At 38.3% G+C, this 14648-nt stretch overlaps 1 protein-coding gene across 1 annotated transcript in view; it reads right to left on the bottom strand.

The window, feature by feature from the left end:
* Positions 1-14648, bottom strand: part of LOC149004578 (helicase-like transcription factor CHR28) — a 29848-nt gene that overhangs the window by 7153 nt on the left and 8047 nt on the right. Inside the window, exons 2-9 of the mRNA XM_089169186.1 lie at positions 12257-12350; positions 11606-12058; positions 10392-11467; positions 7560-7631; positions 6955-7032; positions 5895-6801; positions 1827-1957; positions 1403-1624 (exon numbers count right to left, since the gene is read on the bottom strand). Of these exons, the coding sequence (XP_089025312.1) occupies positions 1403-1624; positions 1827-1957; positions 5895-6801; positions 6955-7032; positions 7560-7631; positions 10392-11467; positions 11606-12058; positions 12257-12350 (3033 nt within the window). The remainder of the gene's footprint in view (positions 1-1402; positions 1625-1826; positions 1958-5894; positions 6802-6954; positions 7033-7559; positions 7632-10391; positions 11468-11605; positions 12059-12256; positions 12351-14648) is intronic.

Genomic DNA, 14648 nt, shown 5'->3' with positions numbered 1-14648 from the left:
CAGACAACCTTACAGAACATAAACACACACACAACAATTTTGACAAAGCAAATGCAAAATGTTGAAGTGACATGTTACATTAATAGTGATTAACTTTCTATCTTCCCCACAAAATAGGAGTGACTACAATTATATTTTCTTCAATCACGTTCTCTTTATTGCCTTCTTTACAGGATAACTGTTTCTTCCTTCCATTCTCACGGTCTTTTATAAGGAAAAGGAGGGTGAAATCTGACAGCATATAATGACATATAGATGTCCAACAACTTGACATTTAACAGGGACAGAATATTATATATGATGCATGGTCCATACAGAGAAAACTTTATTGATCATGACAGTCTCCCAGATGAACACGCAGCAGAGCTCCATATTCAGCTATTTTACGATATACTGAAAGACGTAGTGATGTTGCAGTGCACATTTAACTTGTTTGGACTTTCACTACATTATTTTGGGAATGGTCCCAGACTGCAAAAGGGTTTCAGTAAAGGGTGGCAGCCAGGTATCATGGGTATTTGAAAATAACTATTTACATTGTCAAGGTTATTAGATATTCATATAGTGAATTCTTATATACTTCCATTTCATGTTGGAGTCTAATTCAGTACTTCAGACTGACAAGGAAATATATTCTATGAATAATTTAGAAATAGGGAAAATTAGAATTTATTATGGATGAAATGGTTTATGGTTCCACAATGAGCAAAGAATATCTCATCAAAGGGGTTGACGTGCAAGCTAAACCGTTCTTGTCGAACAAGTTCTTTATGTCCCTTCTCCTCTCTCTTACAATTGTTGTTCCTGTTGTTCTAAAAATCCTACAAAAGGGGTAAGGACCTTATCGTTGAATGGTTAGCAGCTCTGGTCCACCTATCTTTGGAATATCATATTTTAGCTAATAATATATTAGAATGAGTCGAAGTTGTGATCTGGCAAATCATATATTCAAATTTTTCCTTTTTATTTCTAAAGTTGTTTCTAGCAAATCTTTCTCCAAACATGAACCAAAAAACTCTAGTTTTTTTCTTCCATCAACCCCCTTTATTTCTTAAGAAAAATAACATCTACTGCTCCAGGCCAGACAGAATAGTTCAAAACCTATAAAACAGGTAAGTCATATTAAAGTTACAAGGTTTGGAAGAACACAGATATTTCCTTAATGATCTTCCACTTCTAATGATTTAATTTATCCCAAGAAGTACAAAAGACAGGCCACAAAGGTACTCAAAGGTAAAGGCAACAAAACATATCAGAAAATTTCAAGTTCAAGAATATATGCAAGTTTATAGATACTATGAAATCACTAACACCCATAATCATCAAACACTCAAATGATGCAATACAGAGGAAGAAATTACAAGAGGACACATGCAGAAAGAAACAAAGAGCAACCACATACATTGCAGATGCCGCAGACTGCCAAACAAGCTTCCAAACAATTCACAAGATCCATCCGTTTATCCCTGGGAAGTTCCTTTGCCATCTCTCTATTGGATCTCCAGTCAGAATTAGAATCAAATCCCTTAACGAGAAGAGGGTGGTCACAAGCTTGACGAAGGCGCAAGAGCATGAATAAAATATTAACATAGTTCTGTTTAACAGTCCCAGCAGCTGCATAAACCTGAGGATAGATGAACATTAGACCCCCTAAATTTTCCAATGCCATGAAAACCAAGACACAATTATTAGAAACCCCAAAATACAATTCATCTTTACACTTAACAGCTAATGACAAACTGCTAATCTACAGAGAATAAAATGAAGACAACAGTGCACAAAGCAATGGATTTTAAAATGAAACTGCTACCCACTACCTTCCTTACCTTAAATTGGGCACGCGATTCAGCCTCAAGTCTGGAGTAAAATTCTCGCTCCTCCATTGAGAAATCGACCTTCTTCAATTCTACTGTTTTGGGGGGCAAGCTAATAATTGGTTCCCCATCAATAAGGGTGCCTAAACCAAACAATCACCAGGCATTAGAAAACATTTAATAATGAGTTTCTGCAGACATTGCCTTCTACTTGCAAATCTAAAGTTAGGAAGGATTAAATTAGTCAGGAACAAAAACCAGATGAATTTCCAGCTAAATGAATCACAACAGAGCCTGTATCCAGAAGAACTAGTGAAGAACATTAAATTTGGCAAAATGCACCCAGATATCATATTAAGAGAACAAAAATAACAAGCACGCCAAACTAAGCAATGATAAACCTGAGAAAGAGACCTAGGAAAGCCTACTCACTTCAATGTTCTTTAATTGCGATCCTAACAAAGGCAATATGGAAAAGTAGTGTTACACTTATAAAGCTGAGAAAAGAGTAGAGCCAACAAACACAAAAACTATAATAGATCATACAAAATCTGTATGAAGGTGATGTAGCCCTAGATTGAAACAGATAAAAAAGAAAAATATAAAGCCAAGTTCAAATAGGGTGTGGGGCCACTTGAGGGCTGGAGTTTGGATTGTTGGGATTGATGGTGTAAAGTTGATGTCTGGTAGATTATCTGATGGAAGTTGCAACTCATTCAGGTCTCTCTGGGTTAGAAGTTTCTATCAAAATGTCAGTATATTTTAATGGTTAGATTTGTCCTGGCAGAATTCTCGCAAAGAACTGTACATGAACTTCTAGAAGCAAAGAACAGTTGCAGATTTATTCAAACAGAAGTTAACTTAAATTTGAAATTCAACTAAAAATGTGTAAACCACGATCTAGGGTTAGGGTTTCTAATGAAGTTCCCTAGATTAGGTGACTGCCTAGGAGTTCCAGCAATAGAAAGAGGGTTTCTAAGGTGTTTTTTAAGCTGTTCAAAACTGCTTTGACTGAGTTTCAAATATGAAACAAGCTGATGTTTGAAGTTCAGATTTGAAAATTGGAGTCCTAGGTCAATTAGGATTAGGTTAGGGTTTACCAGGTTTTGGCCAGAGGGGTTTGGCCTCAGATTGTGCTGGTTTTGTGATTCAGATTTAGGACTCAGGTTTTCAGAAGGGTTAAAGGGTACTGGAGGGTCAGGTTTAGGGTTTTATGAAGTTTCTCAAAAATTCTGCAGAATTCCAAGGTTGAAGAAGACTTGCAGAAAATTTCAGTTTAGGGTAAACATGTTGACAAGGTCAATTGGCTTAGGGGTTATGTTCTAGGGTTTGTTGCGATTCTAGGAAAGGGGGAAAGGGTTCGAGAAGGGCTGCAGAAGAGGGTTTAATCAAGGAGAGGTGCTGCTGTTTGTGCAGAAATAGGGGAGGAAGGGGTGACATACAATTTCAAAGGGGAAGGGGCTGGAGTTGCAGAACCGGAAGGGGGAAAACCTACGATGAATTGCGATGGGTTAAGTGGGGTCTCCTAGGACTAACAGCACGGGATAGGGGCTGGGAAGATTCAGTGGCTGTAGAGCTTGCATGGGCTAAGGAGAGGGGAAAGGAAGGTTGCGGACAGAGGGGGAGGGATCTGTAACTTACTGTTGGTGGTGGAAACTTGGGAAGATTACTGGACTTAATGTTTGAAGGCTTCCACGTGATTCCTGGTTTAAATGAATGCCGGAATGCTCACTTTGGATGCTCGAATGCTTGGATGCTCTTGAAGAATGCAGAACACTTGATAGCTTTGACACCTGCCAAGGTCCACCCACACAGGAGACCCTGCCTCAAACACTCAATAATCTTTATTAATCCAAAAAAGAAAAATAACTTACAATGACATGCTATTTATGACCTAAGTAACTTACTCTGACATAACTTAGGCCTTCCTTATCAGATAAGCATCCATTTACAGCTTAATTGGACTCCAAAAACACTTATCAAAGGAATCAAATTACTACGCGATCTTAGCCCTGGGATCTAAGATCTCACCTTCACACTTTAAGTCATCTAATCAGGCACATGCACTTGAAATAACATAACACCTAAGCAACCAAATTACAATCAAACACAACTTTGACTCAAGATAAAATATTCCAAACAACTTCAACTTGGACTCAAACTGACTCAAATAAAATCTGAAATAAATCCTAATTCAATTTCAGGAGTCAAGGAACGATATATCGCCCGGTTCGCTGGGTTTGCTACCCAGCAAACCGGGAGAATTTCGGCGAGATTTCGCCCAAAGATTTCGGCGAGATTTTGCCCAAAGATTCGCCAAATTTCGACCCCGATTTCGAATGTATTTTTGGTCATTTTGAACACAAATTTGATGCCTATCCTAATTTGATGCTAATATGTGGTAAATTTGAATTATTTTCTATAAAGTCTTCCATTTAAACCTGCCTAGCCACATTTAACATGTTACCTTCTGAGGCCTAAATCATTCAGACATAACTGGAATGATTATCCGTTCACTCTAAAGATTCTATTACAAAATCCCTTCGTAATTTAAATTGTTTCCATAAATTTTTTCATGTATATACTCTTCCCTAATTACATTTGGTATGTTGACTTTTGAGGACTAAATCACTAGAATATAATTAGTAAGATTGCTCATTAATCTTGAAGATTTTGCTATAAAATATCTTCCTAATTTGAATTATTTCTAGAAATTATTCTATGTAGATTCTCCACCTAATTACATTTAGCACATTACCTTTTGAGTCTTGAATCATTGGGATAGAATTGGTAAGATTGTCCATTGATTCTAAAGATGTTGCTATAGAATCGCGAGATAAATCGCCTAAAAAGTGCAAGAAATAACGTACAAATCGTACACACAAAAAAAAAGTGAAAATATCGATATTTCGCGATATATCGCGAGAGAAATGGCGAGATATCGCCGAGAAATCGGTGATATCCCGCCATATCGAATTTCAGTGCTGGGTTCGTTTTGCCCAGCACCGAAATCACCGAATTTTGGCGATATATCGCCGAAATCACCGAATTTTGGCGATATATCGCCGAAATTCGACAATTTTTCTTTCCATGTAGGAGTAAGGTGAGGGCTAAAGTGCCCAAAATACCCCTTCTGTAGGGTTTGGCCAGCCTATGGAGGCTCCTTGGATCCATCCTAGGCGCCGCCCCACTTAGGGTTTCAAACAAGGAGGTCCTCGTGTGCACATCAAAAAAATAAAGAACTTGAAGGACATCTTTGAAGAATTCAAACTAAGAAACTAGAAAAATCTTCAAAGTAGTTAAAGAAGAGCTTTCATTTGAACTTCCCAGGCTTCACATCATCAAGGAGCTCATAACTGATTGGATCAGACACAACTGCCACCTGGGCATTTTCTCACCAAATGGGGTTGATTGGATCAACCACCAAGGCCGAACTGAATTCTCACAAGGAGTAAGTAGGCAGTAGCAGCTTGCACAAGCAGTCTGAATAATCAAATTTGTGTTCAATCATTGCCCCGATTACAACCTCACATAAAACACACTGAAGTATTACACTCCTACACTAAAGGAAGGTCCTGACCTGATTCTAAACTTATTAGGTAATCTAAACTGAACAGGAAGGAAAATAAAGAAAACAAACTCAAACATGGCTCTAACTAAACTAATGAAATAGATCCCAAATTATCCTATTTTCTACCTTTATTTTAGGCTCATTCAGTTTTTCCAGTAAATGAGGACAAATGACTTCTTGTTTCTCTCACCATGAGTTCCATTCTAAAACAACCTTACCCTGAATTTTAATTCCTAAAAAGATCATTCATAGCCTATTCACCAACCCTTCATAGATTCTGTTTGACATTCTCTAAAAAGATGAAAGGCCAAAAGTGGAATCACAATTATAGAGACTTTTCTACAGCCATTTTTGTCCCTATAATTGGAAAAGTTCCTCAAAATTTGTGATGAGATTAAAAATTTCCTAAAACTGCTTACGAAGGTTTGAATTACCACTCAGTTTTGCCATCAAGGAAAAAACAAATACAATAAAATATGCAAAAAAGAAAACATTATCTGCAATGTCACCTTTAGTACGACGCAGCATTATTGTTTTCAGGACTGCTTGTAGCTTCTTGTAGCCAGTTGCTGGATGCTTAGTAACTGGTATCTTAATCATGGAGCAGAATGATTTGTAGACAGCGTATGGATCATATCTGAGGAATCTGAAGTAGCTATATAGATCATCAACAGCATTCTGGATAGGCGTACCAGACAAGCACCACCTCCTTTTGGCTCGAAGTCCCCAGCAGGCTCTTGCCACTTGAGTCCTGTGATTTTTAATGCTCTGTGCTTCGTCTAATATTACCCTAAACCATCCAACCCTCGCAAGAGGACGACCAACAGATTCAAGCAACTCACCATCAATTCCTTTCTTATGCTTCGGACTTCTTTTATCAGAACTTGGAGGATATTTCCGTTTTTTAGTAGACATTCCCATATGTGGTGTACCATGAGGCTCATCATTCCCTTTCTCATCATCATCCTTATCCATGGTAGGCTTCTTTGGTACCTCCATGCTTACAATAGCATATGTTGTTAGCACCACATCATACTTGGCCAGCTCATAAGGATCTTTTGTTCTGTTGGATCCATGGTATACAAGAATAGAAAGATTAGCTTTACTAGTGACCTTATTTTGCAGTTCTTCTGCCCACTGCCTAAGGACACTTGTAGGGCATACAACCAGTGTCCCAGCAGAGGGCCTCCCCTTCACTGACAAATAAGAATTTTCGCTATTGACTGCCATTTTTGAAGTACCACAATTATGCTCTCCGTCTTGCTTCATTTCATCAACCAGATGACTGCCATTATCATCCTCATCCAAGTTCAAAGCTTCAGAATCTCCCTGTTTGATAGGCACAGAATTCATTTTAGAGGCGGGAGATCTTTCCTTCAGAATAAGTGCAATCATTGATATGGTTTTCCCCAAACCCTGCAAGACAATTGATATGTAAAACCACAAACACAAAATGGTAAACTCATTACTCATTCATATTGCCGAATTTCTGTATCAAAATACAAACACAAAAATAAACAAACAAACAAAAACAAAAAAAAGCAGAAAAAAAATACTGAATAATCAAACCTGATCATCAGCAAGAATTCCTCCAGAGCAGTGTAAACTGGTGGTCTCTTTTTGCGCCATCCATGACAAGGCAATTCTCTGCCCACAAAGTTCAGTTAAAATTTGCTTAGAAAGCATAAGGTAGGACACAGTAGGAGAAAACATATGATTAGGATTTCTCATCATACAAGTAACACAGCTATGTATATGGTACAAACAGTAAAGGACAGAGAGGTATAGCAAGTTGAACCATTCTATTTGGTTGTTTGTAAGCACTCTATATGAACTTAGTTAGATAAATCTGCACTTCATTCAACCATGATTGTCTATGACTCTCACCAACTTAGAAGTATAACTGATCCTCACTCGGAGAGCAAGGCTGGGATTTTCACACTGTTTAGCTACATCTAGCATAAGTGACTATACCATTTAATTAAGTGGATAGGCTAGGGTAAGAGTCCCACCTTGGCCGTTACCCACCTAAATAATCTAGTTCAATAGCCATAAAAATCCCATATAATGTACCCAAACACACTTTAAATCCTTGATTAATAGCTCACATGCCATAGTCCATTCAAAGTTCCAACATGGCAACAATTAGAAAGAATCAGCAAACAAAGCCAAACCTGATGCCTCAAGAGGGGAACTGCCAAAACACCATCAGGTGGACTAGCTTCTGATTTTGGCTGAGCAAGATCCTGCAATGTATCTCAACCTTAGCTAGAGCACAACAATTAAAAACAAGAAGTGTTTCTCTGAATGTGTAATAAACAAGTACAACAAGACCAACAACAAGCCATCATAGTGAAAAAAATATTCTTTAAAAATCCAAGGAAACAAGACTAAATTCTTTTTTTGAAAAGAAAAAAAACATCTGAAACCAGGCCAAGACTCCACCAGTGATTTACTGAGTGAAATACGGAAACAATAAGACCACACTGATTGGGGGCCCTTACCATTTCAAAAGATAATATCAGTACTTTAGCACAATGACTCCCCAGGAAGGGAGCAGACTTACTCGAAGCCATATCAAATATTTCAAATTTATTTCAGTTGCCTAAATGCAATTCAAACAAGTTGGTTGAGACAAAACTATCATCGATTTTGATGCAACGCAACCACCCAAACAAAGATAGTCTTTCTAGGACAGGCAAGGAAGGGAAATTTTGTTAGAAAAGAGGGGGCCACTGTTGTGCCTAAAAATTTATACAAACATGAAATCTCATATTTTTTTTTATATTGAATATTATTACCCAACAAAGATTATAAATTACCTCTCTAATCTCTATGCATCTGGTTTACGCACAAAATCAGTTTAATCAGCATAGTAACAAGAAATTTTGGCCATTCCTAATGATCCATAGTATCCATACAAAATAAAGCACTCACTGGATGACAATTAAATTAGAGACGCGCTAAGAGAAGAAAAAAATTTCATAAATTGTATCATTTCACTTACTGTTATAACATCACTTAAGAATAGCAGCAAAGACTATACAGTATACATTGTCAGTCTGAAAACAAGTCTAAAGCTATATCTAATTCTGAAAGTAGCATGAATATACCCTATCAAGTTACAATCTTAAATGCAGTCGAGTCTCATCCTGACCATGTTTGTTATGGTACTTAGACAACCAAAATGTTGGCAGGGGCTTGGACATCAAGGCATCACTATTAAGGAGTCTGGACACCAAGGCAACCCTTAAAAACCATGATCTTGAGCCATATGTTGATTTATCCAGTAACATCTTACATCTTCATATTAGCACTTTCAAGCACTTCAACAAAAATTCCATGGCATGGTAAGAGAATTTAACTCTTAAAAGTCCTCTAAGGGAGCTTTGCAGTGTCTTCAATTTTAAACCTGTCTTCCACATGCCATAGGAGCACCATACCCATCGAAGTACACAAACAATCCAGATTTTTGCTACACAATTCTTATGACTAATGAGAATATTCTAGAAGGGTATTTTTTGTCACTAAGCTGATAAAGTCATAGCAAGTTGAGAGCAATTCAAGAAAATCTCAATAAATAAATCCCAAAAAAAAGCTTCTTTCTTCGTTTGTTTAGTGGTTTTCTTCGCTGCTGAATTGGCCTTTTCTTGCTTTCAGAACCGTTCTGTTCGCCACGCACTGGCCCCATTCACTTGCAACTCGTAGAGGCTGTAAGTACACAGTGCCCCACAACTATTTTAAAGTATAGTGGGGTTGAAAGAAAAAAACAGTTGGTGGAAGCAATTATGGAGGATGTTGAGCCAAAATGTGGGGCTGTCTACATTGCCTGTGAGAGAAGCGCCAAGTGTGACTACATGGCTGAAATGTGGAACATTCAAATAGACTGGAAAACTAGAATACCTAGAGCTAGCTCATGGTTTCAGCCTCCTACACACATTATAGCCTTACATTGTGATAGAGGCTTTGCAAACTCAAGAGTCACAAATGGAGGAGTGCTAAGATCAGAGATACAGGAAAGGCTACATTGGCTTTTGCAGCACTGGGTAATGTAAATGGAGCGCTGTAGGGAATGCTTACAGGTCTTCAAAATCTGTACCCAAAAAAGTTGGGGGAACATATCCATTAGATATGACTCAACATTGGCAACTGACATAATCAATGGAGACACTCAAGAGCCGTGGAAGATTCAGGCAACGAAAGGAAGAATCAAGTAAGAGGCAGCACTTAGCATCAAGCAAGTGGCAGCTATGCTAAATGACATGGAATTTAAGCATGGTTGTAGAAAGAAAAATTAACTAGCAGACATCAACAAGGACACAGATTAGGCAAAATCAGGTACAATGGGAGCCACAAGAGTTCCCTGAAGAACTTGAAGACCTAATTCAAAAGGATGCGGAAGAAAACGTTTATTACAGATTGCAATTGAGCTTGCTTTCCAGTTTGGGATACTGATTTAGGAGGGTACACATTCCTCAATAGGATTGACCTCTTGCCTTAGTTTGGCGTTTCTAGGGGAAGGCCTTCTGTGTAATGTTTCCACTTAATACAAAAATCACTTATCCACCAATAAAGAAGGAAACAGTAATTTGACATTTTCTCTAACTCATTTTACTTCTCTAGGGAAGGCTATGTAATATTAAGACTATTAATAAAAAAGGAAATAGGTGAGAGAGTTGCAATTGATTCTCCCAACCTTCTTTATCTTTCTTCCCCTTCTCTTCTTCTTCTTCCCTTAGCAGCAACCTTGTTCCTTTAACCAATCCAATTCTAAATTCAAACTAGAGTTACAGATAATTATTACTTTCTATTCTTACCATTATTTTTTAGTGATATTCAGTATCCATATAAGAAGTATGATTCAAACTTTAAGAAGCAAAGGGTTGGGGGGGGGGACTCTAAACATGTCTAAGGAGCAGAGATTATATTATACTTTGCACAAAAATCCACATAACTGCAGTAGCACCTTACAATGAAAATAATTAATCTAAGTTAACAAAGATCACCTGCAATGCAATCTGAAATGTTAATCTTTCATCGTTTTCCTTAAGCCTCATGCTCCCTGTTCCTGAATAATGAATAGAGTCATTATAGGTTGAGCGTTGTGAAGTAACAATGGACCTTCCATGGACTGTTGATGGATGTGGACATACAGGGGCACTGATGTCTTCAAGTATACATATATCAGTATCATCAGAGTCAACATGCATCCTGTGCCTTGAGGGATTATTACGAATAGCTTCATTAGTGTGACTTAGAGAATGACAACTAGAAACTCCAAATGAAAGTGCTTTATCATTTCCTTCTTTCTTCATGCATACTGCTTGTTTCTTATTTGAAGGTAATGATTGAACATCAGAAACAAATAATTTTCTTAATGTATGACCAACGGTAGGTCCAAGATCAATTTCAGTGGCAAAATCTGAAGCATAAGCAGTTGCAGCAACATCAGATTCTTCAGCAGAAACAACCAAGCTCCTAGACACTGGTAGCTGATCATCTTTTTCATCCTTTACATGAACCTCTTTCTTCTTACTTATCATGGATGACTGAATATGATGCATCGACTGACTTGAAAATTTCTCCAAAAAAGCTCCGCCATTAGCATTAGAAGAAGGTACCGTTGCCGTAGAAAAAATGGTTGTTCCTTCCTGTGTTCCCAAATTCGCCACACTACTTCGCCAGATATTCTGAGTTGGAGGCCTGTGGTCTTCTGCCTCATTCTTTACATGACTAATATTCTCTCCATTGCTCAACATAGATGGCAGGTCAAGAGAATCAGGTATGCATTGCCTTGAGGTATCGGTCGAAGCAGCAGCATTTTTAATGCCTGTGCCTGAGTCTGTCAAGTTGAGTGTTGGTGAACAATCACAAAAAGCTTCGCTTATTTTTTCAGAAGCATGATTGTTGTTGCACTCAGTATGAAGTTCATTTGGCAAAAATGTGTCATCCATGAGAGGAATCTCAGAAGTGCATAGGTTCTGTTCCAGCTCTCCAAAGTCTACAGTGCTATCCCCATAGAGAGAATGAAACTTTGAAAAGTTCAATTCTGACTTGCCAACCGTCCTGAGATGTGAATTAGCTGTATATTGAAACAGACATGAGTTGTCAGATCCAACTTAAGCTACAAAGCATATAAATTAACAGTAAACAATAAAATTATACTAAAGGTCAAACTCAAAAGAATCATAATTGTGCGAATACTAGCAGAATTACATACCACTAGAGTGAAAATATCCTCCCTCATCTCTGAACTCATTGACAGATTCGGTCTTCAAATGAGCAAGATTCACATGATTCATATCAGCTGCAGAAAAGTTGAAACCAGTGATACAATGCTGTAACTGGTCTGCGATGTCCTTATTATTAACGTTGCTATGAACTGGAGGCTCAGAACCTCCAACTCTCTCCCCAGGGTAAGTATCACATTCTGGAAAAGGCAGCTGTAACCAGTCTGTAAGACTCAACGAGCAGCTATGCATAGGGGAACTGATTTGAAGTGCAGTTTCCAGATTTCCATGATCAAATGGCATACAAGAATTACTGGGCGACTCAAAGAGTTTGGACTCCATCGTCTCAGCACCTGAAGGCCCTAAGCTTGATGAAGGATAACCTCTGGAGGATGCAGGCATCTCACATCGGGTTGAACGGTCACACTCAGACTCTTGTTTATCTAACAGAAGTAGAAGATCCCCCCCAAAAAAAAAAATAATAAGTTTTAAAAACTGACAACAAAACTGAACATTACATATCATGTCATGGAGATTTATTCAGTTGACCTGTTTATTCTACCATGCAAAAGTGTAAAACAATATCAAAGATCAAAGAAGCAAAATGACTAATTCACTGCCTCCACAAAAATTTCAATTACCATTTTGAGAATGGGTTGCCTGCTCATGTTTGACTACGGCTGAATCTGACTCACCATGGAGTAGATTGTTACATGACAAATCCTCTGAACCATTCTGTTAAATAAACATTAATCAAAACCAACGAACTGAAATTGATTAAAAAAGCTAGATGACAAGAGGATAGACAAAAGAGAATAACTTTAAATGTAACAATAAAAACCTTAGCAGGTACAAAACACCAACTGAATATCAACTCTAAAATTGGAATTTTTTTTGGATAAAATTTCTCTCTTTATCACAAACATTTATTCTATGAATTCTTAATTGAAAATGGTCACAATATGTGTACAGTTAAGTAGTAAAGCATCATCAACATTATTCTGTCCTGATGCTAGGATTTGTTCTCGATGTCTCCATGCATGATATATATCTATGTTTGGGCCTATTCTTCTGGAAGTTATAGACATGTCAGAAATCAAAACTTCCCATCTCAAAATCACCAGGATTGGTCTATGAAATTATTATATGTGACCCGAATTCTTGTACCTGACTTTGAAGATTGACTTGCACCGACATATTTTGATGGGTGACCAAAATGACCCGTTTGATGATATTTGTGATAGAAGCAGAGGGCTTGGCCAATCACTAATCTCTTTCCCAATGAGGAAGCGACATAGCCCCGCGGCAAAATACAACTTGACCTGATGGGTCAACCCATTAACCTAACTAGAATTCTATAAATATGTATCTTACATTCTCCTATAGAATCATTGTGAGATTGGAGGTTTTCGCCTTAGGGTTTTGGGTGGGGGTTTTTGCAATGCCGTTTTGGCAGTTGGTTGAAAGATCTCCATTATAATCTTCTTCCTACATAGTGAATGTTCTTCTTCTTCTTCACCCATCGACATAGCACATCCACATTGGTGTGTGAACCATGTTGTCTATATGTTGCTTCGATTTGCTTCCGTTCTTGCTTGTGATTTCTTGGTGTTCATTCTAACAGAATTAATTAGGAGTTTTCTTCAAAGAAGTAGATGTGTTTTCTCTAACACAAATCCACAAGTGCCATGAAATCGATGGAAGTGGAACTGTGGGATAGAATTTGAAACAGTGAGAAAACGAAAGATTGCTGTACACCTGTCAAAAGTATCTTTCATCTATCATCCTGTGTTTTTCTTTTCTTTTCTTTTCTTTTCTTTTTTTCCCAGTCATTTTAGAGGGAGTTCCACCCTGAAAGTTGCAGATCTGCTGAAGACAAATCAAAAGACTGAATCAGCCACTGCAAGTGTGAACATATCAGCACCTTGGTCCTACTGCAGTGTTGGTTCTTAGTTGAGTTACTGATCTGCTAAAGACAATTGAAAGACAGAATCAACCACTGCAAGGCCTGAGCAGATCAGTACATCAATCTGACTGTATTGTTGAAACTTAGTGATGTGAACAGGGTTGACCCCCCGGCCGAAACCCTAAAGTGGGCCCATCTGGGCTGGCCAAACCTTAAAGAGCGTATTTTGGTCAAACCAGCACTAAGTAATTGCAGGATTTTATTTTTTCACAATTTCCTTTTTATTTGTTAAAAGAGTTTCAGTTAGTTAGGAAGTCCATTTAAGTTGCAGAGGAGTTCTTGTGTCTTAGGGCTCTTCTTTAATGTAAGACTCTTAACAGTCTTTAACTACAACAAGAGTTCCTTAGTATTTAAAGTCCAAAGGGAATCTATTTTCAAGGGGATTCCATTAGATCTTTTATTATTGATTTGGACGGGTATGATAAAATGTAATGGGATAATAATCTATAACAGAGTCCCACTTAGAATTAGAGTATTTAGTAGGCTATAAATAACCCTACTCTCTCATTGTAAAGTGAAGTCTTATTACCTAAATTAGAGTTATTCAGTTGAGGACCATGGTTTCTGTTTGAGGGGGACACAGCAGATTTAAATTAAGCTCTTCTCAAAGATCAGCACCCTTCTTCAAGAATTCCCGCATACTTCTTCCAATTTCCGGCAGCCATCAACAATCTCAGCAAGCTCCAAGTATAGCAACCCCCCACCCCTCCCTTCAATTCCAGCAACCCCCAGCCCTTCCCTCACCCCTTCAAGACCTCCCCTACCCTTCCCTTGTTCTGCATGGGTACCCCCACCCCCTTTCCCTGCTGCCGCACCTGGGCAGCAGCATACCCAGGCCCCCACGACACCCCTATCCCCCTACGATCCCTGCAGGACCATCCCCACCCCTCCCTTTGATGTATCCTGGATTAAGCTTCCCCTAAAATTGGGCCCAAAAACCAAACCCAACAAGGCATTCAAGGCTAGCCAAGTACCCCAGGCGTATTTTGGTCATTTTTCAAGCCCCCTTTTGGGGCTGAATATGGGTCTTGATAGAATCCCCTCAATCTAAGAGTCAAGGATCTATC

The sequence above is a fragment of the Hakea prostrata genome, chromosome 9 (genome assembly GCF_041222555.1).
Source record: "Hakea prostrata isolate BN-2017 chromosome 9, UWA_Hpros_2, whole genome shotgun sequence".
In the NCBI taxonomy this organism is placed as follows: domain Eukaryota; kingdom Viridiplantae; phylum Streptophyta; class Magnoliopsida; order Proteales; family Proteaceae; genus Hakea; species Hakea prostrata.
Note: the sequence above shows the minus strand (reverse complement) of the source record. Positions and strands in the feature narration are given on the sequence as shown.